This window comes from Diadema antillarum, unplaced genomic scaffold (assembly GCF_040938485.1).
Source record: "Diadema antillarum isolate AM-2024a unplaced genomic scaffold, OU_Dant_1.0 scf00000187, whole genome shotgun sequence".
Classification (NCBI taxonomy): domain Eukaryota; kingdom Metazoa; phylum Echinodermata; class Echinoidea; order Diadematoida; family Diadematidae; genus Diadema; species Diadema antillarum.
In genome coordinates, this window is record NW_027271076.1 from 182,192 (window position 1) to 209,920 (window position 27,729).

General features: G+C 37.3%; 2 protein-coding genes across 2 annotated transcripts; both read right to left on the reverse strand.

The window, feature by feature from the left end:
* Nucleotides 1–7,939: 7,939 nt before the first annotated feature.
* Nucleotides 7,940–9,058, reverse strand: LOC139723344 (allatostatin-A receptor-like). The gene has a single exon (XM_071634601.1). The coding sequence runs from the start codon at nt 9,056–9,058 to the stop codon at nt 7,940–7,942; it is 1,119 nt and encodes a 372-aa protein (XP_071490702.1).
* A 17,290-nt stretch (nt 9,059–26,348) lies between these two features.
* On the reverse strand, nt 26,349–27,455 carry LOC139723345 (allatostatin-A receptor-like). The gene has a single exon (XM_071634602.1). It carries the CDS (start codon nt 27,453–27,455, stop codon nt 26,349–26,351), a length of 1,107 nt encoding a protein of 368 aa, XP_071490703.1.
* Between the last annotated feature and the right edge of the window lie 274 nt (nt 27,456–27,729).

Below are 27,729 nucleotides of genomic sequence, written 5' to 3' on the forward strand. Positions count from 1 at the left end.
AATAACAATATTATTTTCAAATGTGACCGTGCATCACAAAACAAAGAAAAAGGTCGCACCACTTGATTTTACGGGAGGACTAAAAAAAAAGGTGAAATGGTTCAACCAAGTCACTCTTGAGCTATCCTTCTTCTACATTATTCTTCAGTTTGGGATCTTATCATGAATGGAAAGTGTGTTTTTAACAGTTTTTCTGCAACCCTTTCTTTTTGGGGGGGGGGGAGAATAGAATGATTAGGTATTCAAGTTAACTAGGCCGCTTTTCACTTCTTGAAATCCTTTGCACACTCTTCACTTTCAAGTCTAATAACTTTTGAAAGGATAATGCTGCTACTTTGAAAGTTAGCATTAGTCATGGGCAGAATGTGTTAATAGAACATCTTCAATTTCAGCTTAATCTCATAATCTCTTCATTGTTGTTGCCCCGGTGGTTTACATCCTGTGTTTTGTCCGTTTCATGCTAGGGCTAGCCCGGCTTGGTAAAGATTAAGCGCTTGAATAGACCGTGTACTTTAGAGCCTCTTTTCTCAGTTCACACTTTTCCAGAGTGTGCGCAATCTTTCCAGTATTTAGACAGGTTGGGGGAGTTCATTTGAACCGAGTTATACATCATTTTAAAGCTTAGAGTCTGCTCTTTCAGGATCTGACCTTAACTAAAAGTCTATGTCTGGCGACTTTTTGTTGGTTTTGTGGTGCAGGGTCACAAATGATAGAACAGAACTCCAGAAATGGGCATTAATCATGCTGTCTTGCTGTCAATACCAACAGTTCATTTGAAGAACACACAGATTTTCTGCCTCCCTGTCCTTTGTCAAGAAATATTGTACATATGTGACGTGCAATACAAAACAAACAAAAAGTCGCAGCCCTTGATTTTACGTGAGGGCTCAAAAAAGGTGAAATGGGTAAACTGAGTCAATGTTGAGGTTTTTTTTTGTATTTTCTGAAAGAGCTACCCTATCTCTCGATTTGAGATCATAACATGAATGGGAAAGTGTGTTTTCAGCAGTTTTTCTACAACCCGTTTTTGGGAGAAAGTAGTCAGGTTTGTCTTAGAGGCCCCTTTTCATTTCTTGAAATCCTTTGCGCACTCTTCACTTTCAAGTCCAATAACTTTTGAATGAATAAAGCTACTTTTCTGAAAGTTGGCATTAATCAGGGATAGTATGTGTTAATAAAGCATGCCTAATTTCAGCTTAATTTGATAACCCCTTCATTGTTGTTGCTCCTGTGGTTTACATCCTGTGTTTTGTCCCTTTCATCACACAGCTAGCAAGGCTTGGTAAAGATTAAGAACTTAGATAGACCCTGTACTTCAGAGCCTCTTTTCTCAGTTCACACTTTTCCAGAGTGTGTGCTTTCTTTCCAGTATTTATATTTAGGTTAGGGGAGTCCATTTGAGTTGAATTATACATCATTTTAAAGCTTAGAGGCTGTTCTTTCAGATTCTGCCTTTAACTAGAAAATCCATTTATGGCGACTTTTAGTTTGTTTTGTTGTTGCTGTTGTTGTTGTTGTATTTCCGTAATAAAAAAATCAACATATTTCATACATTAAGGTCACTAAAGAAAAAAGGAGTCCATTTGAGTTGAGTTATACATCATTTTAGAGCTTAGAGGCTGTTCTTTCAGATTCTGCCTTTAACTAGAAAATCCATTTATGGCGACTTTTAGTTTGTTTTGTAATGCACAATATGAAATTAAGCATACTCCATTAGCACATTTTTTCCATGATTAATGTCAACTTTCAAGCATTTCAAAGGTTATTTTAGTTGAAAGTGAAGAGTGTGCAGAGGATTTTCAAGAAATGAAAAGGGGCTTCAAAGACATAGCTAATCACACTTCTCTACCAAAGAGAGAGAAAGAGAGAAAAAGGGTTGTAGAAAAACAGCTGAAAATCCACTTTCCCATTCACTTTTTGATCCCAAACTAAAAGATAATGTATAAGAAGAATAGCTAACTCTGAGAAAATGAGGAAAACTCAAAATTGACTTCATCAAGTTGTGCGACCTTTTGTTGTTTTTGTGATGCACGGTAACATAATAATATAATATACATAGGTACCTACGTGTGTGTGTGTGCGTTTGTGTTTGTGTGTGTGTGTGTGTGTTTGTGTGCTTAAATAGAGTTATAACATTGTATTTATATTAACATCGTTTTTCAATAAAGCTCCAATTATTCAGTTCACAGTGGCCCATTACTCTGTCAAAGACAAAAGAGGGGAATTTGCCCAAATTATATGATATTATGTAAATTCAGTGAATACAAAATTATTGTTAGTACACAATGTCATCAGTGAATTTTACATTTAGGAAAATCGGATTATCCTTTCTAAGTTATGAGAGTTCACCTAAGTTTTCGTCAAATCCACGACATCGCTGGATGAAAAATACGACCACAATATGAATGACGTCACAGGGCACCGATACGCAAACGAACCTACTTAAGGCAGTTCAACATTTTTTTTTTCAAGTGTATTAAGAGAACATTTCACTTTTATAATGATACTAGCACACATGTTTGCAACAATACTGTGATGGTTATGTGTAATATTCATTGAAGAGAAGAGAGAGAGAGAGATTTATTTTTCAATTTTCTCGTATTAGAGAAGTGTCAAACTACCGAAAACATGAAAGGCCACTGTTTGCACAACTACAGCGCCCTCTTTCAGCAGGGTTCGGGTATTTCCAAATTTGACATCTACATTGTGACAGTGTGTAAGAGTGTTGGTAGTAAAACAGGATACGACCATGAACTTCGCTTATGACTCTAACATCCCCCCTCCCACTTACTGAACTTTAGTGTGTGACGACTGAAGACATTTACATGTTGCTCTTGTTCCACAATGATGACTTTAACATTTCTATCTTAACACGTGTTAACAGTCTCTGATTGAACTATTCCCATGACCCTTTCATGACTTCGGTCCTTTTAATCATTAAATACATTTTTGGTGGTAGATCCTCTAATCATGTTGTTGTGACATTTGCATTGCAAGAATTCCTGGTACAGGATTTATGCAGACAGATCCAGGCATACAGATACAATGTATTGGGCAATGAGCTGCTTGTGAATGACTGAAGAGCTTGCTTCCAAAAGGCGCTGAATCCATTGAAAATGATCGATTTAGCGCCTTTTGGTAGCAAGATCTTCAATCATTCCGATGTCTCGCTTAGTAATCAGAAAACGAAATAATGTTGGTAATTCCGGACGTTTATTCATATAATTTACGCACCTTTATTCTTCTTCTTCAGATCAAATTATAAGAGAGTACCAAAACAACCATGGATTTCAAAGTCCCTACTTAGGTCTATCAATAGGAAGAATAAATTGTTTTACAGATACCGAAAATCTCCGAATGATGTAACCAAATCCCGTTATATTCGTTACCGCAATGTACTTACTTCTTCGTTGCGCTTAGCCAAGCAACTGTATTTTGCAAATCAGTTTGAAAAATGCAAGTTCGACATTAAGAGTACGTGGAGGGTGATAAACACAGCTTTGAAATCTAGCACTGTTACAAATTCCCCTACTCATATTTTGAATGACGGTCATCAAGTTGATGATCCACAGGAAATGGCCGATGTATTCAATGATTACTTTGTTAACTTAGGACCTGATCTTGCTAGCAAAATACCAAATACCCAGACAACTTTTCATTCTTTTTTAAAAGACAGGAATGTACAAACCATGTTTTTCATTCCTATTGTTGAAGAAGAAATCAAAGAAATTGTTGATAACCTAAATATTAAGAAAAGTATAGGTAATGATGGTATTTCGGCTTTTCTTCTGAAGAATATAATAAATGAAATAATTTCTCCACTCACTTATATTTTCAATCAATCTTTATCAAGTGGCAAAGTCCCAGATAATATGAAAATCGCTCGAGTTGTTCCCATATACAAAAAGGGTCCAAAAGAATTTGTGAGCAATTATCGCCCGATATCTCTCTTAACCTCAGTCTCAAAAATTCTTGAAAGGCTTGTTTATAAACGAACTCTTAGATTTCTTGTTAATTGCAATATTCTTTCTAATTTCCAATTTGGATTCAGAAAACAGCATAGCACAACTCACGCATTATTAGCCTTCATTGATAAAGTAGCTCATGATTTAGATGATGCTTCCCACACCATCGGTGTTTTTCTCGATTTTTCGAAGGCTTTTGATACCATTGACCATCAAATTTTGCATTATAAGTTAAGCCATTACGGTATCCGTGGGAGGGCTTTAGAGTGGTTTAAAGACTATCTCACAAACAGAAAACAATTTGTTTATATAAATGGCTATGAGTCAGGTATGACGTCAACTTCTTGCGGTGTCCCCCAGGGTTCTCTTCTTGGCCCACTTTTATTCATCCTGTACATCAACGATCTCCAAAATTCGTCACAGATTCTTTCTTTTATTTGTTTCGCTGATGATACAAATTTATTTCTATCTCACCGCAATCCCAATACCCTCGTAAGTATAATGAATAATGAATTGAAATCTGTTCAGTCCTGGATTTACGCTAACAAGTTATCATTAAATGTTGATAAAACACATTATATGTTATTTAGCAATTCCTTGCAAGTTATTCCTGATGTTAAGATTAATGATATTAACCTAACCCGAGTAGATAGTACAAAGTTTTTAGGACTTTACATCGATAGTGACCTTTCCTGGAAAACTCACTTTAATTTTTTATGCAAAATTTTGTCACGAAATACAGGAATCCTAAACAAACTGAAACATTTTTTGCCCAACCATATCTTGCAGATTGTATATTCAACCATGATTTCCCCATATCTTAATTATAGAATTCTTGCGTGGGGTAACGCATCTAAATACTTACTGGATTCATTTTTTCTTCTTCAAAAGCGAGCGATCAGAATTATTAACCATGCTGGGTATTTATCTCACACTAACGCCTTATTTCAGAAAAATAAGATCTTAAAACTGATAGATTTGTTTGGTTATAATTTAGGTATTTTTATGTATAAACTTTCCTCAAAAGATCTTCCTGGTGTCTTTTTACAGATGTTCATAAGAAACAATTCTGTCCACCACTATCCAACTCGCCAGAGTGACGCTTATCACCTTCCACGAACTCGAACAGTTTTCGCTAAAAACACAATTATGTATACAGGTCCTAAATATTGGAATGATCTCCCAACAGAGGTTAAAAGCTGCTTGTCCTTATCATCCTTTAAGCGTAAACTCAGACAGCATGTATTGAATAGCTACAACACACAAGTGCACTAAAATTCCTTTTTATTATGCTGATAGCTGCTCTGTTATACTACTCGGTTGTTGCTATGTGAACAGACTCATGCATATACATTTTAGTTGCATGCTCTCTCAAATTCCTTCCCATCGGTGTTTTTCCTTCCACTTCTAGTAAGACCTTGGTCGTGTCGCATAGTTTCCCCTCCTTTCTTTTTTTCCTTTCTTTTATGCATCATTGCAGCTGGCTGGTATATCACATATAGGAATTGCAACTGATTCATGTTCTCCATTTTTTTAATCTTTCCCCGTGTCTATGGAAGCCGGAATGTTTAAACCCTAATAGTACTTAAGTATTCACGTCATTGTCACTCCCATGTCTAAATTGCTATGAGAGCAACTGCTATAGTGTGCAGCATGTGGTTACTTGTTCTCATTTTATCACACACATAAATGCATGTGAGAAGAATCTTCTGAGCCCCGAGTAATAGTCATTCTCTTTTGTTTATCATTACTTTTGGTCTTAATTGTACCCGTGCTCCTCATCCTGTTCCCCTTACTAGGCTTTTGTTGGGACCTACACTCAACAAGCTTTGCTTTTTAGTAGGTTCCATCGTATTTCTCTTCGCATCCTTTACTTTGATTGAAAATGACACATCGACCGTTATGTATTACTTTTGTATTCCTATTTCTTCATGTATATATCCAAGCTGGACATTCTGTATTTTATTTTGTTATATACCATGTATTTTCCATCGAGAAATACGAAAATAAATTGAAATTGAAATTGAAAAATTGAAATTCTTCATCATGTTCGGTTTAACAAGGCTTCACAAACGTTACAAACGTTACCAAACGTTCCGCATAACGCCACAAAGCATACTTGCAAATGCTCTGCATATTAAGATCAGTGTTGGTAAAATGGAAAAATATGAATTTTACGTGTGCCTTTGTGTATTTTCTTGTGCTTGAAATACAGGTGTAGAAACATAATAAGAATTGTGTTGAAAGTTTGTGTTAGATCCTCCTCACTGGGGAGGATTTTTCACCAGCTTTTCCAGGTTAACATTATAATGATAGATACATTACTACATGAGTACCCCAAAAATGTCACAATATTCCAACTGTTACACAATTCTGCTGTCAGGTTGTTACCTTTTACTAATAAGTTTGATTCTATATCACTAATTCTCCGTTCTTTATATTGGCTACCTGTAGAAGAAAGGAATATTTTCAAGATTCTTTATTAGTACATCATTCAGTCCATTTGTCCCCCGTATACCTACGTGACTCTATTCCCAAATACAATCCGCCACGAAATCTACGTTCATCATCGGATGAATTGTTACTCTAAACACCCAGAGTAAAACATGGATGGGGTGATCGTGCTTTCTCCATTATGAGACCAAAATTGTGCAATCATTTGCCTATTCAGTTAAGGCAACTGTCATCTAGGTATTGTATTATTTATCTGATATGTGTTGTTGCTGATTGCAATTTTCTTCCCTGTTGTCCAGTTTGATCGTATACATATCTTTTTATTTTTTTAAGGGCTATGAGCAGCGAAAGGTGGACCTGTGTGCTATACAAGTAGCCATTATCATTATTACGTATTATCATTACTGTTCGTACCGACACCACCAATCACTCCAGAGATTAGTTGAAAATACTTCTTTCATTGTTGTTTATTCTTTATTACATCAAAAGTCACAAGTTCTTTATAGGAAACTATGCAGCAAAAAAAAAAAATAAAATATGATTTCTCTCCTTTAGGCAAACCTATATTTTACTGCGATTCCTGTTGTACAACGGTGAGATGGAACTGGTCGACTCTTCTGATCTGTTCATAATCAGGAAGGTGCTTTTTTAAATGTTTATTTCAATTTAAAAGAAATAAAGAAAATTGTATTTTCTAAACATTTTTGTGTTTTTCAGAGTTATAAATTGGAGGATGATTTGAAGCAAGGAATGGCTTCCAATGAAAATTTACACTCTTTAAAAACTTTACCACAGAACAGTTGTAATACCACCACCCCTCCTTAAAAACACACCCACACACACACACACACACACACACACACACACACACACCAACGGAGAGAAATTTCTTTCCAGCAACTTCATTGGTTGCAAGTATTGCCACAGAATGACCGGGTATAGTTCGTTATTTCGAAGGTTCTTAATGCGAAAAAAAGTTTGTTAGTCGAAAATGAAAAACAAAAAAAGCTTTTTACTCTGAAGGTTCGTGAATACTCCAAATACTAAATAGTTTTTTCCCCCTTTTTTTGGAGTAACGAATTAAATAACTTCATTTTTTGACTACTGAACCTTCGGACTGATCAAACATGTTTTATTTTCTGAATAGCAAACCTTTGAGATAGCGAACCTTTCATTTTCGGTTTTAACGAACCTTCGTAATAATCCCACCAAAATTAATATTCCAATTAACGAACCCCTTTTCATTTACGGACTAAAGTTCACCTAGGTGTACAATATTCGTTTGTTTCGGAATAACAAACCTTCAGAAAATCGAATCTTTGGAACAACAACCCTTCGAAATAACGAACATCATCAAAGGAAAATAAAAAGAACAAAAATTACATGATAACCCTATTGTATAGTATAATCTAAAAACTCATTTCATGTCCATATAGACGTGTCCTGCTTTGTTTATTGAGTTTGAATAGATTACCAGATCTTGGCATATTGACACTTGTGTGAATATGGCAAACCAGCGGTTAAGCTTTGGAAATGATTTGGTTCTTTTTATCGAGTCGATGTTGTAATTCCAAGTCCTCAAATATTGGTGTATTTCTTTTGGTTTGGTTTCCAAAGAAATCCTTGACGGCTTCACGGAATTGCGGGTGTCGAAGGGTGTACACTATTGGGTTCACACACGAGTTACAAATGGCGATTGCGGTGGTTATGCGTGAGACGGGACTACGAATAAAGGAAGGAGAAATGAGTCCTAGGTTGAAAGAGAGATACGCTATTTGGTCTGGAGCCCAGCAGATGACATAGATAAGGACAACCGTGAATGTGAGCGTGAGGACTCGAGATCGGGCGATTTGGTGGAACGATGCCGTGGACTCACTCGACGTAAAGCGGGCGCCCTCTCGCTTGAGTGAGCGGGCTATGACTGTCTGGGTCGCGAGCATAAGGACGGTTGGGAGAGCGAACTCGACGACGAAGACATAAATCCCGTAGGCAACTTCCAGGTTTCGCGTCGATGGCTGAAACACGCACTTTCCCACTATCACGCCGGTAGTGTTGGATAAGAAGACTCGAAGCATTAAGACACACGACCCCACCCAAACAAGACAAACGATGAGGTTGACGAGTCGGCGAATGGCAAAGCGCTTAAAATGGATCGGATAAACGACAGCGAAGAAGCGATCGAGGGACACTGCCACCAGGGTGTAGATCGATGCCGTGACCGTGGTCCACATTAAATACTCGCCTTCGAAGACTTTACAAAATAATTCACCCGTCCAAGTATTGGGAATAAAGTTTAATTTTGGATACGGAATCAAAAGGATCGAAGTGACAAAATCAGCTATTGCCAGATTTCCCACGAGGATATCCGTTGAGCGACTCTTTGAACGACGGCTGAACACCACAGCAATGACGAGAACGTTGCCAGTGATGCCAAGAATTGCAATGAGAAGCTCACAGATCACATACCAAGCCCACGTCATGGCTCCCCATGACCACGTGATCACGTTTTGCCCGGCCTCAGATGACGAAATAATGTTATATTCCTCATCGGCAGTTGATTCGGAGGAGGCTGTTAGAATTTCGGTCACCATCGCATCTGGGTGTAGTTCAGAAGACATTGCAGTTATCGTCACAGTCATGTTGATGAAAATTGCACCTTGTTCGCTGTCACTACAAGAAAATTTGCAAGACAAGACAAGTCACAATTACGTCTCCCTATGCTGTATCTTTGAGATCAAATTAACATGAAGGAGGTCACTGAGAATGACATCTATTCAAGGATACATATCCTGAATCAGGTATTTCACTATTATGAGTAAGTCTATAATCACTGTAATCATACATTTTATGTGATTTCAAGTTCTGTTTGCATAAATCTACGACTCTCGAATCTGTCTAATTTCTGCCAATGTTGACAACGGTCTCATAAATCTTTACCATTCAGTACGAATGTCTATATACGACTACAGCTTTAACTACTTAGATCTCCCGTTTTTATTACTTTGATACATTATCACTTTTTAAGCTGATTTGATTGAATTGATTTAAATTTCCATTCTGTGTTTGCAAGACCAAGAAACAAATTACAATAATGTTTTATCTTCATTTGGACGTACGAAAAAAAATGATATGCGAAACACATATTCTAATAACATATATTATTATACATTTGCAACACAATATTTAAGGTGAAAAGTAGTAGTCATAAGAACCAAAGTGGGAGAGCTTCAGGGGCGTCACCAGCTTTTTTTCAAGGGGGGTGCGTTTTGACAACTAAATAACAAGATTTTTTGGACAGACATTTGGAATATAGGAAGCTCTCAATCCCTAGACTTTTACTGTTTTTTTGAGGGAAACCAAGCGGGGAAACGGCACCGGCGTAAAATAGCTAGGATTTCATCCTTTTTTTTTTTGTTGGGGGGGGGGGGGGTGGAAGTGCCGGTTGCCCCCCTTTTTGCATTTTGATGTTGTAAATGGTGCAGTTTGATACATGTTTGATGCAGTTTGATGCATGTTGATGCATGTTGATGATGCATGTTGATGATCCACAGGAAATGGCCGATGTATTTAATGATTACTTTGTCAACTTAGGACCTGATCTTGCTAGCAAAATACCAAATACCCAGACAACTTTTCATTCTTTTTTAAAAGACAGGAATGTACAAACCATGTTTTTCATTCCTATTGTTGAAGAAGAAATCAAAGAAATTGTTGAAAACCTAAATATTAAGAAAAGTATAGGTAATGATGGTATTTCGGCTTTTCTTCTGAAGAATATAATAAATGAAATAATTTCTCCACTCACTTATATTTTCAATCAATCTTTATCTAGTGGCAAAGTCCCAGATAATATGAAAATCGCTCGAGTTGTTCCCATATACAAAAAGGGTCCAAAAGAATTTGTGAGCAATTATCGCCCGATATCTCTCTTAACCTCAGTCTCAAAAATTCTTGAAAGGCTTGTTTATAAACGAACTCTTAGATTTCTTGTTAATTGCAATATTCTTTCTAATTTCCAATTTGGATTCAGAAAACAACATAGCACAACTCACGCATTATTAGCCTTCATTGATAAAGTAGCTCATGATTTAGATGATGCTTCCCACACCATCGGTGTTTTTCTCGATTTTTCGAAGGCTTTTGATACCATTGACCATCAAATTTTGCATTATAAGTTAAGCCATTACGGTATCCGTGGGAGGGCTTTAGAGTGGTTTAAAGACTATCTCACAAACAGAAAACAATTTGTTTACATAAATGGCTATGAGTCAGGTATTATGACGTCAACTTCTTGCGGTGTCCCCCAGGGTTCTCTTCTTGGCCCACTTTTATTCATCCTGTACATCAACGATCTCCAAAATTCGTCACAGATTCTTTCTTTTATTTGTTTCGCCGATGATACAAATCTATTTCTGTCTCACAGCAATCCCAATACCCTTGTAAGTATAATGAATAATGAATTGAAATCTGTTCAGTCCTGGATTTACGCTAACAAGTTATCATTAAATGTTGATAAAACACATTATAGGTTATTTAGCAATTCCTTGCAAGTTATTCCTGATGATGTTAAGATTAATGATATTAACCTAACCCGAGTAGATAGTACAAAGTTTTTAGGACTTTACATCGATAGTGACCTTTCCTAGAAAAATCACTTTAATTTTTTAAGTAAAATTTTGTCACGAAATACAGGAATCCTAAACAAACTGAAACATTTTTTGCCCAACCATATCTTGCAGATTGTATATTCAACCATGATTTCCCCATATCTTAATTATGGAATTCTTGCGTGGGGTAACGCATCTAAATACTTACTGGATTCACTTTTTCTTCTTCAAAAGCGAGCGATCAGAATTATTAACAATGCTGGGTATTTATCTCACACTAACGCCTTATTTCAGAAAAATAAGATTTTAAAACTGATAGATTTGTTTGGTTATAATTTAGGTATTTTTATGTATAAATTTTCCTCAAAAGATCTTCCTGGTGTCTTTTTACAGATGTTCATCAGAAACAATTCTGTCCACCACTATCCAACTCGCCAGAGTGACGCTTATCACCTTCCACGAACTCAAACAGTTTTCGCTAAAAACACAATTATGTATACAGGTCCTAAATATTGGAATGATCTCCCAACAGAGGTTAAAAGCTGTCTGTCATCATCATCCTTCAAGCGTAAACTCAGACAGCATGTATTGAATAGCTACAACACACAAGTGCACTAAAATTCCTTTTTATTATGCTGATGGCTGCTCTGTTATACTATACTCGGTTGTTGCCATGTGAACAGACTCATGCATATACATTTTAGTTGCATGCTCTCTCAAATTCCTTCCCATCGGTGTTTTTCCTTCCACTTCTAGTAAGACCTTGGTCGTGTCGCATAGTTTTCCCCTCCTTTCTTTTATGCATCATTGCAGCTGGCTGGTATATCACATATAGGAATTGCAATTGATTCATGTTCTCCATTTTTTCAAATCTTTCCCCGTGTCTATGGAAGCCGGAATGTTTAAACCCTAATAGTGCTTAAGTATTCACGTCATTATCACTCCCATGTCTAAATTGCTATTAGAGCAACTGCTATAGTGTGCAGCATGTGGTTACTTGTTTTCATAAATGCATGTGAGAAGAATCTTCTGAGCCCCGAGTAAGAGTCATTCTCTTTTGTTTATCCTTACTTTGGTCTTAATTGTACCCTTGCTCCTCATCCTGTTCCCCTCACTAGGCTTTTGTTGGGACCTACACTCAACAAACTTTGCTTTTTAGTAGGTTCCATCGTATTTCTCTTCGCATCCTTTACTTTGATTGAAAATGACACATCGACCGTTATGTATTACTTTTGTATTCCTATTTCTTCATGTATATATCCAAGCTGGACATTCTGTATTATATTTTGTTATACACCATGTATTTTCCATCGAGAAATACGAAAATAAATTGAAATTGAAATTGAAAATGTTTTGCTTGTTTTATCGACTTGAAACAGTCCCACTTGTTTAAGGTAGCAGTACATTTTGATGGAAATTGTTGTCGAACAATGTGCCTATAAACTATATCATTTCAATAAACTTCTTGTATCGATTCTTACACTGATGTCATGAACGCGACCGACCCGAGCAAGCGGAGCGAGCGAGGGGGTAGGGTGTGGGAGGGGGCCAACCCCATCCCACGGTTTGAACTGAAATTGCATTTTGGTGTTGTAAATGGTGCAATTTGATGCATGTTTTGCTTGTTTTATCGACTTGAAACAGTCCCACTTGTTTAAGATAGCAGTACATTTTGAAGTAAATTGTTATTGAACAATTTGGCTATAAATGGTATAATTTAGATAAACTTCTAGTAATAATTCTTACACTGATGTCATGAACGCGACCGAGCCCGAGCAAGCGGAACGAGCAAGGGGGGAGGTTGTGGGAGGGGGTTGTCCCCCTATAAATGGATTATGGAATGACGGTTTGAAACGACAAATGATACTGACAGCAATATCAGGAAAATGGCATAACGACTACACCCATGCGCGAGAGAGCGGAGCGAGCGAGCTTGAAAATTTTGACATTTTACATTCCAAAAACTGCCGTTTGTAGCCATATTTTTTGGTTTGGAAATTAAAGGGAATGTACAGTACTGGTTTAGGTTAGGATTCATGTTTTGAACATTCCTAAGTGAGATAATGAAAAGCCTCTTATGAGATATGAAAGAGCATGTAATTTTAAGAAGGATTCAACGTTTATTTCATGAAAATTGGTTTTCAAATGGCTAAGATATCCCAAAAGGTGTTAATAATAAAAAGACGACATACCCCAACTTTATCAGTATCTCTTTGTTTTACCTTGTTTTTGGATATATCAGCCATTTCAAAAAAAAATTTCATCGAATAAACTTTTGATACCCCTTAGAACTGCATGCTCTTTGACATCTCATAGAGTGGTTTCTGAATATCTCACAAAACGTTAAAAGCTAAATATTCACATCGACCAGAACTGTACATACCCTTTAAGGGGGGTGGGCGCGCCGGGCGCATCTGCTGGCAATTACTGGCTGCAACATCAGGTGAATGGCATAACAATTAAATGCGAGCGAGCGAGCATTTTTTTAGCGAGCGAGCTTGAAAGTTTTGACATTATACAGTCCAAAAACTGCAGTTTGTAGCCATATTTTTTTTGCTTTGGAAATTAAGGGGGGGGGGGCGCACCGGGCGCAACTGCTGGCAATTACTGGCAGCAACATCAGATGAATGGCATAACAATTAAATGCGAGCGAGCGAAGAGAGCGAGCTTGAAAATTTTGACATTTTACAGTCCAAAAACGGCCATTTGGAGCCATATTTTTTCGCCTTGGAAGTAAAGGAGGGGGGGGGGGGGGGGGGCGCAACGTGCGCAAATGCCGGTAGTTACTGGCAGCAACATCAGGAAAATGGCATAACAATTAAATGCGAGCGAGCGAGCATTTTTTTTTAGCGAGCGGGCTTGAAAGTTTTGACATTATACAGTCCAAAAACTGCAGTTTGTAGCCATATTTTTTTTTTTATTTTTGCTTTGGAAATTAAGGGGGGAGGCGCACCGGGCGCAACTGCTGGCAATTACTGGCAGCAACATCAGATGAATGGCATAACGATTAAATGCGAGCGAGCGAAGAGAGCGAGCTTGAAAATTTTGACACTTTACAGTCCAAAAACTGCCATTTGGAGCCACATTTTTTCGCTTTGGAAATAAAGGAGGGGGGTGGGGGGCGCAACTGCCGGCAATTACTGGCAGCAACATCAGGAGAATTGCATAACAGTTAAATGCGAGCTTGAAAATTTGGACATTTTACAGTAAAAAAAAAAAAAAACAACCTGCCGTTTGTAGCTATATTTCTTCGCTCTAGAATTTAAGGGGGGCTCATCGGGCGCAACTGCCGGCAATTACTGGCAGCAATATCAGGGCGAGCATAACGATTACATGCGAGCGAGCGGAACGAGCAAGCTTGAAAATTATTGTACACTTTACAGTCCAAAAACTGTCGTTCTTAGCCATATTTTTTCGCTTTGGAAATTTAGGGGGGAGGGGCACCGGGCGGAACTGCTGGCAATTACTGGCAACAACATCAGGTGAATTGCATAATCGGATTAAGTGCGAGCGAGCGAAGAGAGCGAGCTTGAAAATTTTGACAGTTTACAGTAAAAAAAACTGCCGTTTGTAGCTATATTTTTCGCTTTGGAAATTTAGAGGGGGGGGGGGGCGCACCGGGCGCAACTGCTGACTATTACTGGTAGTAACATCAGAAGAATGGCATAAAGATTAAATGCGAGCGAACTTGAAAATTTTGACATTTTACAGTCCAAAAACTGCCGTTTGAAGCTATATCTTTTTTTGCTTTCGAAATTAAGGGGGGCGCACCGGGCGCAACTGCTGGCAATTACTGGCAGCAATATCAGGATAATTTAATGCGAGCGAGCTTGAAAATTTTGACATTTTACAGTCCCCAATAAAACTGCCGTTTGTAGCCATATTTTTTCGCTTTGGAAATTAAGAGGGGGGGGGGGGGCGCACCGGGCGCAACTGCCCGCAATTACTGGCAGCAACTTCAGGAAAATGGTATTACGAATAAATGCGAGCGAGTGAGCGAGCGAGCTTGAAAATTTTGACATTTTACAGTCCAAAAACTGCCGTTTAAAGCTACATTTTTTTGCTTTGGAATTTAAAAGGGAGGGGGGGGGGGATACGCCCGGTGCGCCCCTACCCTGGATCCGCCACTGGTAGTCATGGGTGTGAGTTTATGTTAATAACTGGGGGAGGTATATATGACCAGCGAGGTGGCGTCCGAAGTGACCAAGCGGGGGAAGGATGTCCAAAATCTGCACTTTAGAGCATCCCCTAATTGTGCGTGTTTGTTTGTGTGTGTGTATTATATACATGGAAAAGTTAGGAATTAGCCAGGTCAAGTCTTTTTATTGGCAATGCAAGACATTTTTATATCGACTAGTACGTAAAACAACACTGCAAAATCAATGATCTAGCTTTGATATAACGAAGCGTAAGGTACAACGATGTACATTCTACATAAAATTGCGCAACATTGTAGCGACTCTTTTTGTCGTTCGGATGTTCTGAGTACACTGCGCACATCCTGCTTATATGCAGAATGCCAACCAGGAATCACGCTGAATCACATTTTTTTTTTTTTTTTTTGTCGGGTCCGGGCTTTTTGAACAATGTTCCACACTATATACCTATCTAATTATGGTTAATAGAAATCATAGAAAAATTATCTGTTTTTTCTTGATCACCCTTTCATTCAAAAGCAGTTTACTAACAGATGAATTACTATTTTGGCAAGTCTTTATTTTTTTACCAGCGGGTTGGGAAGGGGGCGCACCCCCCCCCCCCCTCCGTAGTTACGCCACTGCTTTTGGGTGAAATAATTTGACAGATTTCTAACAAAACAGCAAGAAAATCTTTTCATCGCGGGAATTATGATTATGTGGGGTGGAGCAAATGGTGCGCTTGCCTTCCAATATTTTTATGGGGGCAACATTTTTTGTTTTCTTTCAAAAGCAAGAAAATCTTCTCATTTCGGGAATCATTAATTATGGGGGGGGGGGCAAAATCAAAATATGCTTACCCCTCCAATATTTTTATGGGGGCAACTTTTTGTTTTTCTGTCAAAAAAAAGAAGAAAATCTTCTTGTCTGTGGAATTATGGAGGGGGGGGGGGGGGTGGGCAAAATGATATGCTTGCCCCTCCTTTTTTTTCATTTTTTTTTTTAATGAGGCTAAGGCTCGCTCTTGGGCTGGCAATATGGATTGGTCAGAAGTAACGTACATAGACTCTACATACTATTAATTGTAAGTAGCACACGTACATGCAAACATGTACGTGCTCCGTATCGTATGGATGTACAGTACGGTTGATAAATAGTAAACACTGCATACAATACTTATAGATATGTACAAAATCAGTGCTGCCAGAACCAGGGGTGCGAATTGTTTTTGCCGACGAGTTTTTTTTTTTTTTTTTTTTCGTCCCTGGTGCAAAAAAAAAAAAAAAAAACAACAAATAATAATAATTATTATTATTATTTAGCGTCTGGCGTTCAGGTCGCTCGCAGACTGATTTTTTTTTTAAGTATCTGAAGGGGGGTGCGTTCGCACCCAACGCACCCCCCCCCCCCCCCCCCCCCGTGACGCCCATGAGCTTAAATTACAAGCACAGTTTGTGTATATTACTTGACAGGCTCCTGAAAAATAAATCACGTCATAATGAAAGCCTGAATCAAACACGTAACAACAAGAGACATATACCAGAATAAAGAACTAAAACAACTAAAGATGAAGCTCCGCGTGATGAGACAAAGATCCCTGCTGGAAAGAACACAGTGTCCCACAGTGTGTTCACAGTGTGTTCACATCGTGGACTATGTGAAAACGCTCGAATCTAACAATGTGAAGATGATTTCACACTGTGGTGTGGTTTTCACAGAGTGTTCACATAGTAATGCTTTGTTTCACACCGTGAATTGATGACTCACATTGCGTTCACATTTTTAAAACGTTCGAATTTAGCAGTGTGGAGAGATTTCAAACTGTGTTCACAGTGTGTTCACACTGTTCACACTGTGGGATACTGTGTTCTTTCCAGCAGGGATGGGATGAGAGGATACGAAAAGAAGGAATAGATGAGACAACTTGAAATGAGAGGGGAAAGAAGAGATGGGGAACGGAGAGGATATCGAGCAGGGGGATTGATAATTTCAAACAGAATATCTTTGTAAAAAATTATTCCTAAGTTGTCTTTAAAAAAATATCAAAGTAGAATACTATTTTCCAGATTTTCCAGACCGTCTTTTGTAATAAATAGATTTTATTAATCAGAAGTGTATCTGAGTTACCCCAGACTAAATGTCCATTACATAAATGAGGTAGAATCAAAGTAGAATAGCGTGTGAAAAGAACAGAAGGAGGAAAACCCCTTTTAATTTATCTATGACTTTAGCATTTCTAGATGTCATTTTAATGTTAGTATTGATATGTTATTTCATTGATAACTTAATGTCAACTGTAAACCTAGAAATTCGGTGGAGTTCACTTAATCACGAAGATAATTGTCAAAACAAATGTTATCTGGAAGAGTGGCAACAGTGTAAATAAGTAACATGTATTTGATTTTTTTTTCAATTTCAAAGATAATTTATTTGATTTTTTATTCAAATTGCGACAAAAAATGTGGATATTCTCCAAAATTAATGCAAATGTTATTGGTAGGGTGAACTTATCTGTTCTCCTAATAGCCTTGATGTTGTTCAAAGGAAATTGGGACATATTATTCTCAGAAAATTGGGAATAGAAATAGCTTTACGAAATTCTTTCTGTTTTTTTATTTCTCTAAACAATCCCTAATGACAAAAATTAAATGAAAGCACCTTTGAGATCCCTCCCTAAGTCCTTGTTGTTTTCAAAGACACAATTAAAATGTACACACACAGAAAGTACCTCCTTTTTAAATGAAATCAAGCGTAACTTTTTTTAACAAAAATGTTCTGAGCCAAATATTCGAGTAGATGTATTTTTGAGCTTATTTACTGACTTCTGTGAGAATCTCTGCGATTAGTCTGTTGAATCAAGCACGAGTCAGTATACATTAAAGACAAATAGTTGGTCAATTTTCAGAAGTCACCGAAAAAAATGGGCGGGAGTCTGTGAAACATTCTCTTTTTTCGAGAATGTTATAATATAACTATTGTTTTGTCATCGTCATTTTTGAACCCTTTATGTCATATAAATGATTCGTTGAATAACACTTCTTGATCCGATCTGTACATTGTGGTCATGAATCAACAAACACAACGATTAGCCCTTATGTTCACTCATTCAACATGAGCTGTTAAATCTGTATGTTTCATCAGTTCATGGTCAACATGGTTAATTGTACCGTCATGGCCATTAACTTCACAGTGTTATGTTGAGTAAATGCAGCTTGTTTCCCCGAAAGAAAAACAAAAATCTACTTTGTATGTGATTAAGATTTTAATCAGTTTTCTGGGATTCAATTTTCTTTACTGTACTTTGGAAAATACTGCCGAAAGATATGCATGACATTTATAAGTCAAAATACAAAGGCTACTAAAAACAAAAGGAAAAAGATAAAGGAATTTTCTCTGATTGCTTACTTTCTCACAGCAAAAATAAATCGGCATTTACACGTTCACATACACTAAACCTTACCTCATGAAGAAGATCAGGTTGGTCTGGCAGCAAACATCCAAAAAGACGAAGTGGAACTTCAGAAACTTTCACACTACTTTTATATGAAAGCACATCTCTAGAGCGTGCGACGAGTGCACTTTGAAAGTAATTGAATGCCAGAAGTCACAAAGAGTTGAATGGAATCTATGATCTTACCTTGAAGCCACTTAAGACTTTTTGCAAAGCTCATCCTTCTTTTTTTTTTCCTAAGTCGGTATATCCAAATGAAAAAAGAAAACAGTTTCATTACTTTACACAAATTCAAGAAGATTTACTCAGATGAATATCACAAAGAAACTCACCAACGTCGCAATTTTTGTGCTATTATACTACAATATTACATCTCTAGCTGCCATTAATTCGGGCACGAATTGCAGTGCCAGCGCTAATGGATGAGCGACATAATAACAAAATATTTATGACTTTTTTGAGGAAAACAAAATTCAATGATTTTGTAATATCCTCTTTGTCATGAAATGATCAATGACATAACAGTCCTTGAGTGCATTAGGATTGTGTTTCTGTCTCTCTCTCCCTCTCTGTTTGTTTGTCTCTCCCTCTCTCTCTCTGTCTCTCTTTCATTGTCTCTTTTTTTTCTCCCGCTAACGTAAATGGGAATATTCTTGAATGCACTTTTCCCTAGACCAATCATAACTTGCATGTTTCCTTGCAATGTATTTTGTTAATCATAATAATGTATTAGGGCTTTAGCTGTAGATTGACAGATGTCACTTGCGGAATATTGGTGTTTGTGTGTGTGTGTGTGTGTGTGTGTGTGTATGTGTGTGTGTGTTTGTGTGTGTGTGTGTGTGTGTGTGTGTGTGTGTATCAGAGTGGTTATGAGAAAATCGTAGAAATATTATGAAGTACATAGATATTGCATTTAGACATTCAGTTGGGCATGTGAGTGATGTTGAGGGTATCATGAATCAACACGAGAAAACATGCATTTGCATTCCATAGGTATTTGAAAACGGGATAGAAGGAGATAGGTAGATGAAAAAAAAATAAGAAGAAAGCTGGAGCATGCACAGTACACTGAATCACACTCAAACACACACAGAAGCTCACACACATAAATTAGCAAAAGGTACTTGTCGGAGTACCCCGTTTTTATCTTCCATAGACACATTTAGACTCGTGCAGTGTGATTTTTCCCCACAGTGTCTGGCTATTAAAGCGCAACATAAGATTAAACCCTCACAATGTCACTCGCTATTCGACATTCACATAATTTGTATATACACGCACGCATATTATTGTTACTTTGCAATAACGCGGTACCACTGGCAACGTTTTGTGTATCTGTATCTGATGATAAACTTTCTTTTAAATGTTTTAAAGTTGTGCTTAGCCCATTTAGCGATCAAACTCTTCATGAAATAATAGTAATTTTTATTTCATTAATATAATTCATGTATTGTACTTTGCCCTCTCTCTCCCTCTCCCTCTCTCTCTCTCTATCCGTCTATAATCGTATATCCAAATACAGTGAATATGTTTATGAAAATATGTTCATATATACATATACGTATATGTGTGCGTGTGCATGCATACATGAAGCCATGACGTTGTGTTGTGTTCATGATTAGGATGCTTACAGTTAGTTCTTAAAAGTTCAAAGTGTTCAATAAAATTGACCCTTTGGCAGGTGAATGGAGCCCTCAATTTCCTTTTACTGTGCTCAATTTCCTTTTACAGTGATAATCAACGTCAATACTATTGCTCTGCAGGGAAAGTCTAGGGAATGCAGGGAATTTCCAGGGAAATTTACCCTATAAGCTATGATAATGTGGATTCGGTGAATGCAAAAGAATTAGAAGTTCACATTAGTGAAGTTTTAGGAAGATCGGAAGATCCGTTCAAAAGTTCGGATAGTTATTCACTTGTTAAAATAATCCACGATATCTCTGAATATTACCCTACATGTAATACCCCACACCATTGGATACATTTCCAAGAACTTATATTTCCATTTATTCCTTAATGAGAGAGTATTCCCAAACTTGACGATTACTATGTGACATTGCAAAAGTGTTGGCAGCGAAACAGGAAGCGACCGTGAACCTCGCTTTAGGATCTAATCACCCCTCCCCTCATTATCTTGTATGCGTGGTGGATTGTAATCCTATTAGAGTTAACGTGTCACGTCACTTGTGTTTCATTTTTGATGTCCGTATCATGTATAAGTATGAATAACATTGCTACTAGGTGTTTCAAAAAACATTTCCCATTTTTTATTCTTAATAATTCAAAAAATTAGATAACACTGTCATTGATATGAGTGATAACTGAATAGTGTACAATTTTGTTGAAGGTGGTTTAAATATGAAAGCATAAATCAGTTTCATGAAATCCATGATTAATTTCACAGTTAGGTTCAAGATTTTGCTCTATTTGCAACCCTCTGTACAAAATTTTCACTTTGCACAGGGGTCAATGGGTGTGTATGGGAGTGTGTGGTTAACACCTTGACAATGGTCCTGAACAATGGCCAGGGTTTGAATGCTTCATTATTAATCTTTATTCATGAGAAATTCTACTATCACAACTAGTCTTTATTCAGCCTCTGGCAGTATCTGTGTAAAGTCAAACGCCTGCCGATAATGTCGTTGAGTCGCGACAGTGCTCTCCCTACTTCTGGAAAACAAAATTACAATGCATACCTTCTGTTCTGTCGTTAACATGGTGAAAGGAAGCAAAGAAAATCAATTAGAGTATACACTATTAGTAGACAGTTGTATTAAAATGAAGAACTTTAGATCATTTTTGCTTACTTATATCCCAAATTTAGTGATATGTGAAGCAAAATTTGAAAATGATGCCAGCTGGATTGAAATGTGGTGTTTGCAAGCACGTGGAAACATGTGCTTACTTTTGCCATGTGCATGCATTTTACCCTTTATCATGCATGAATTCAGACTAGCAGTGCCCAGGGCAATCCACATGAATCATTGATTAAGCATTCATGTGCCTAGGAGCACGAGACTGATGCCTAGTCAACAGGTGGTTCAGGCATGTCCATTGTTTAGGGTCATTGTTAGCACACACTCACTTACACATCATTGGTTCCTGTGCAGAGTTCAATTTTTATACAGAGGGTTCGAATTTGACCAAATCTGAAACCTTACTTCAAAATCAATCTTAGATTTAATGAAATTGATTTATTTTTTCACATTCAAATTACCTTTAACAAAATTGTACACTATTCACCTATTACTCATATCAATGACAATTTTATCGGATGAATAGTTTTTGAACCATTAATGATCACAAGTGGGAAATGTTTTTTGAAACACCTAGTACCTCTGATTGAGCTCTTAAATCCACGACCCCTTGGTGGCTTTGGACATTACAATCATTCAAATTAGCTGCAGCTTTTTTATCATGTTATCGTGACATTTGCATAAATCCATATTACAGGCACATTGTACAATTTATCGCACATTTTAGCCGATCGTTATTCTGAAGTTTTGTGAAGATTAGTTAATACACACTCTTTCCATATTGTTGCATTTTGTGATTAACGAAATGTTATTTCATTTCATGAACCTTTGGAATAACAAATGATACTTCATTTACGAATGTCTAAAAGAACCTTCAGCATTAGAAATCTTATTTTATTTTTGGATTAACAAACCTAAGGAGTTACGGACTTTCGGAATAACGCCACATACGTAAACATAAAGCAATCTTGTGTCGTTTTTTGTGGATTAACGAACATCTAGGTAAACGAAATTAGTGTCCGTTTTTTGTTTGTTTGCTTATTGAATTTATTCACGGGGATTAAAGCTCTAATCAACCAAGAAGCTTTATTTCAGATACTTGACATAAACAGGACAACAAAGATACGATACAGAAACGATACAAAATCCATGCCACCGTAGAGGTAATACATAATTATCAACCAAGAAACAAAATACAACATAACAAAACAAAGAGTAAACGCACTGAAAAAGAATAAAATAAAATAACAAAAAAAAACATTAAGCGTGTTTATCTTCTTCAGGTAAAATCCAAACACTTCAATATGAACTGTGACTGCATGTATAATTTTTTTCGAAAGAATCATGAACATTCTTAAAGGAATTCAGATTGTCTAATATTCTAATATTTTCCAAACTCACAAGCCGAAAACCGAGTTGGCCAGACTCTCTATTTACGGCACTGGGGGCTACCAATATCACTCTGATGGAAAATCACTGGACTTGTGAATTCAATAACTGTCACACTTTGTATCTCATTTTAGTGATAGTTGTTTGGCACAATGATTAGTTGTTCTTTTGCTACTCATCCATCCGCCTTTTCTTCAGTGTCCGTTTGGTAGGGACCAACTTGCATTTTAAGTGCATATCTAATTTTAAGGTACCACATGACTTGAAGAGAAATGACATCAGTGAAAGAATACCTCCACAATCAAGTACGAAGGATCGTGATGTGATTGCTTTTTTATTTGTTCGAGACTTGGCAAAATCACAATAAGTAAAAGGTACTTGTAAATACAAGGAGTATAGAAACAGCGCAAGATTGCTTTAAGTGCGGAGGGGTAGCAGTGTAACTTTATTTGTGTACTAATATATCAGTTATGTCCGTATCCATTATTGAAATCTGGTTGACAATACACATTTTACACTAAGCTGTAGAAATTCTACACCTAATATTGACATGAATTTATTTTTCATGTTATTTCTTAACGAAATAACATTGTAATACACATCATTGAAGAGAACAATAGTTAATTCACCCCTTCCACACACAAAAAAAAACAGCAACAGCAAACAATTCGAAATTTACAAAAGTAGTTGTTGTGATTATTATGATGCATGAACATGTTAAAACAAAACAAAGTTATAACTGAATAGATTATAGAACAAAAACTTTAGGTCCATAACTGGTAGGAGTGTGAAACGTGTTATCAAAGTGATCCCTTCTCTCCCTGTGTTTGCTGCAGTTCCCTGTTGGACTCCTCCCAGAGTGCAAGAGGATTACCAGATAGGAAGGATGCGGCACAGAGTGTCCCACTTTAATCTCATACTCCTCAAGCCTCACGCACCTTCACACCCACACTTTTGGCAAACCACCATAATAAGTTTCATTTCGTACGTTATCAACCTCCCAAACGAGAGAACCTTTATATTCAGCAAAAAAAAAAGTAAAAAGTAAAAACATTTTTTCATCCTTCTCATAGATCGTTTGGTTGATATCAATGTTTTATATGTCATGTGATAGGTAATCCAATTGGCTTTCAACTTAGTACGTCAATAAAAAGGGAAAAAAATTAGACATGAGTGAACACATTGTGTTTCTCTTCCAAAGCACAAAAGTAAAGATTGCAAAAATGGACCAGTTGGTATTCATAGGTATGTGCCCTTCCAGAACCGTGCACCACAAAACAAAAAGTCGCACACACTGAATTTGTGTAAGGACTGAATATATATAGGTGAATAGGGTTAACTGAGCAGATGTTGACTTTTTCATATTTTCTGAAAGACCAAGTCTTCTTCTACATTATGCTAAAATTTGGGATCATAAAACGGGCAGGAAAGTGTGACTTTTAGCCGTGTTTCTGGAATATTATTTAGCCGAATAGTGTGATTAAGTGTGTCTTTAGAGTCCCGTTTTTATTTCTTAAAAACCTTGTACACACTCCTCACTTTCAAGTTCTATAACTTTTGAAGGGATAACGCTACTGCCTTGAAGGTTGGCATTAACTAAGGACAGAATGTCTTAATGAGACATGATCAATTTCAATTTATTCTGATAATCCCTTCATTGTTGTTACTCCGGTGGTTTACTTCCTGTTGTTTTTTTTTGTCCCATTCATTGCACAGCAAGCACGGCTTGGTAAAGATTAAGCGCTTGAATAGACACTGTACTTCAGAGCCTCTTTTCTCAGTTCACACTTTTCCTGAGTGTGTGTCTTCTATCCAATATATAGACAGGTTAGGAGAGTCAAATTGGCTTGAGTTATACATCATTTTAAAGGTAATAGTCTGCTTTTTCAGAATATGCTCTCAACTAAAATTTCATGTCTGACGACTTTTTGTTCGTTTTGTGGTGCAGGGTCACATATAACAATGAGAACAGAAGAGAAATTCAGCACAATAAGAAATGCAAATTAATTTGTTTGCAAAACTCAATCTGTGATCTCTATAATATATTTGTAATCCTCCAAATATAAAGAAGGCAAAAGATAATGGCGGAAAGAGAATAATCTTGCGTGAAATCCATATTCAAAAGACATAAGAGAAGAAGCAATGGTACCAATGATTGTCGAAATTTGAAAAGGTGATATTCCAAATAAAAAATATAAATGATGTTTGGTTCTTGAATTTGTCTCATAAATTCTTAAATTCCTTAAATCAAAATGATATAAGGAAATCTTGTCGGTTTTATCACCTTTGCGACTTAACCTATACTCCCCGTGTCATTTAAGTTTCCCGTTCAGTGTCGCCACTATGTTTTTTATTTGGGAATATAAAAAGAAACAAGAGAACGAGAACTTGTTTCTGTCATTTCATTCATGCTTTCCGTTGCGTGAAATTGGTATTTTGTTATCACTGCTAGCTTGAAGGGCTTATTTTTATGCAAATGAATGTCAAAATTAATGTCAATTTCTGCACTTTTTGCCTTTGTGCCTTGGAGGACAAAAACGAATGTGTTCATTCATGCGTAAATCAGAATGGCTGAGACATCCAAAAACAAAGTAAAAAGAAAACGATCCTGATGAAAAGTTGGTCCCACCTTTTATTAGGATCGCTTTGTTTCGGATGTCTCAGCCATTTCAAAACCAATTTCATATAAACATTGAATTCCTCTTGTATGCTCTTTCATATTTCACAAGAGGTTACTCATTTTCTTCCCAAAAAGCTAGAAACCTCAAGTCAGGTCTCAACAAAAACATTACCTTCCCTTTAAAGGCCAAGTGTTTTCTAAAACGGTTGCCATTCTTTTGACTTTAAGCAAAATAGAAATTCGGATATTGTGCAGGAAAATTATTATTCTATCCTCATACACTGGCGATTCTTAGATTCTTACTTCCCACTCTATATTGTAGAAATTTAAGGTGAAACTGCTTAAATTCTTCTAATCTGCCCCAAATCAGGAAGAACTAGCTTTTTCTTACCATTTAACATGATATACAGCAACAATCGCTCTGAGGGTTTCTTGTGAAGCATTTATAAATCTAAAAAATTCAGCGATTTCACACTTCTGCAAGCGAAGCAAAAAAAAAAAATTATAATGAAACAAAAAGCTGCTTTATTTAATTCGAAAACGAAATGTTTTTTCCCCCATGACTCGTTATTCGAAAGCTTGGTCAATCCGAAAATGAAATCATTTTTTTTTTTCGGACTTACGCACCTTACGCCATTTTCGTACTAATGACCTTTGGAATAACGAATCTTACTTCATTTTTAGAGAGAATACTTAGGTAGCTATACAGAATTTTCAGATTTCGGAATTGTGTAATTAGACTTTCGGAATAAGAAATCTTTTGAACAATGACCCTTCGAAATAACGAACATTATACACGGAAAATGAAAAAGGGAAAAAGGTGCGAGGATAAGTCTATTGGACTGCATCTCCCGTCATTTTTGGTGTCCACATCCAGATGTGTGCTGCATTACGCACATTGCTTGGAATAGATGATCCCACCTTGACATGCTGGTATATTGACACGTGTGCGAATATGGCAAACAAACCGTTAAGCTTGGCAGGTGCCTCTGCTGCTTTTCTCGAGTCGTTGCTGTAATTCCAAGTCCTCAAATATTGGTGTATTTATTTTGCTCGTGTTTTTGAAAAAATCCTTAACGGCTTCACGGAATTGCGGGTGACGAAGGGTGTACAGTATTGGGTTCACGCAGGAGTTACAAATGGCGAGCGCGGTTGTTACACGTGCGAGAGGACTACCCACAAACGAAGGACTGATTAGTCCCAGGTTAAAAGAGAAGAACGCTATTTGGTCTGGAGCCCAGCAGATGACGTAGATAACGACAACCGTTAATGTTAGCGTGAGGACTCGAGATCGGGCGATATTGTGGAATGATGCCGTGGATTCACTCGATACGAAGCGGGCTGCCTCCCGCCGGAGAGAGCGAGCAATGGCTGTCTGTGTAGCAAGCATAAGGACGGTCGGGAGAGCAAGCTGGACGACGAAGACATAGATCCCGTAGACGATTTCCAGGATTCGCGTCGGCCGCTGATACACGCATTTTCCCACAACCACGTCAGTAGTGTTGGTCAAGAGGATACGAACCATCAAAACATACGATCCGGCCCAAATAAGACAAACGGTGAGATTGACCAGTCGGCGATTTGCGAAACGTCTAAAATGGATTGGATAAACAACAGCGAAGAAGCGATCAAAGGACACCGCTACCAGGCTGTAAATCGACGTGGTAACCGTTGACCACATCAAATACTCTCCTTCTAAGACTTTACAAAATAACGCGCCTTTCCAAGAGTGTGGAATAGAGTTGACCTTTGGGTGTGGAATCAAAAGGATTGACGTGACAAAATCAGCTATAGCCAGATTTCCCACGAGGATATCCGTTGAGCGACTCTTCGAGCGACGACCGAAAACGACAGCGATGACGAGAGCGTTGCCGGTGATTCCAAGAATTGCGATAACAAGCTCACAGATCACATACCAAGACCATGTCATAGCTTCCCAAGACCACGTGATCTGGTTTTGATCAGGAAAAGAGCTATAGTCCACGTCAGCAGCTAATTCGGAGGAGGATGACAGAATTTTGGTTACCACCAGATCTAGGTGCAGTTGTGTCGACATTCCAGTAGCGGCTGCGCTCATTGTTTTTCAAATTGATTGCTTGTTCCCTGTCAATGTACAAAAATATAAAAGACAAGTGAAAAAAAAAAAACGTTTTATATATTTCGTAATTTACACTGAAGCAAGTTCATTATTAATACAGCTATTCCTATCCTTAGCGTCAGTTATGTCATTATCATGGGTATGATAACGTAAATTTATGCAGTGTGATATTCAGCTCCAGAAAATGTTTTCCCATTATTTATTTTCTCCAATAATGGGATGGATATTCCAATGAGTCTTCACTATTCAGTAC

Excerpts from the sequence above, each read along its gene's own strand:
- LOC139723344 (XM_071634601.1), bottom strand. The coding sequence starts at position 9,058 with ATGACTGTGACGATAACTGCAATGTCTTCTGAACTACACCCAGATGCG.
- LOC139723345 (XM_071634602.1), bottom strand. The coding sequence starts at position 27,455 with ATGAGCGCAGCCGCTACTGGAATGTCGACACAACTGCACCTAGATCTG.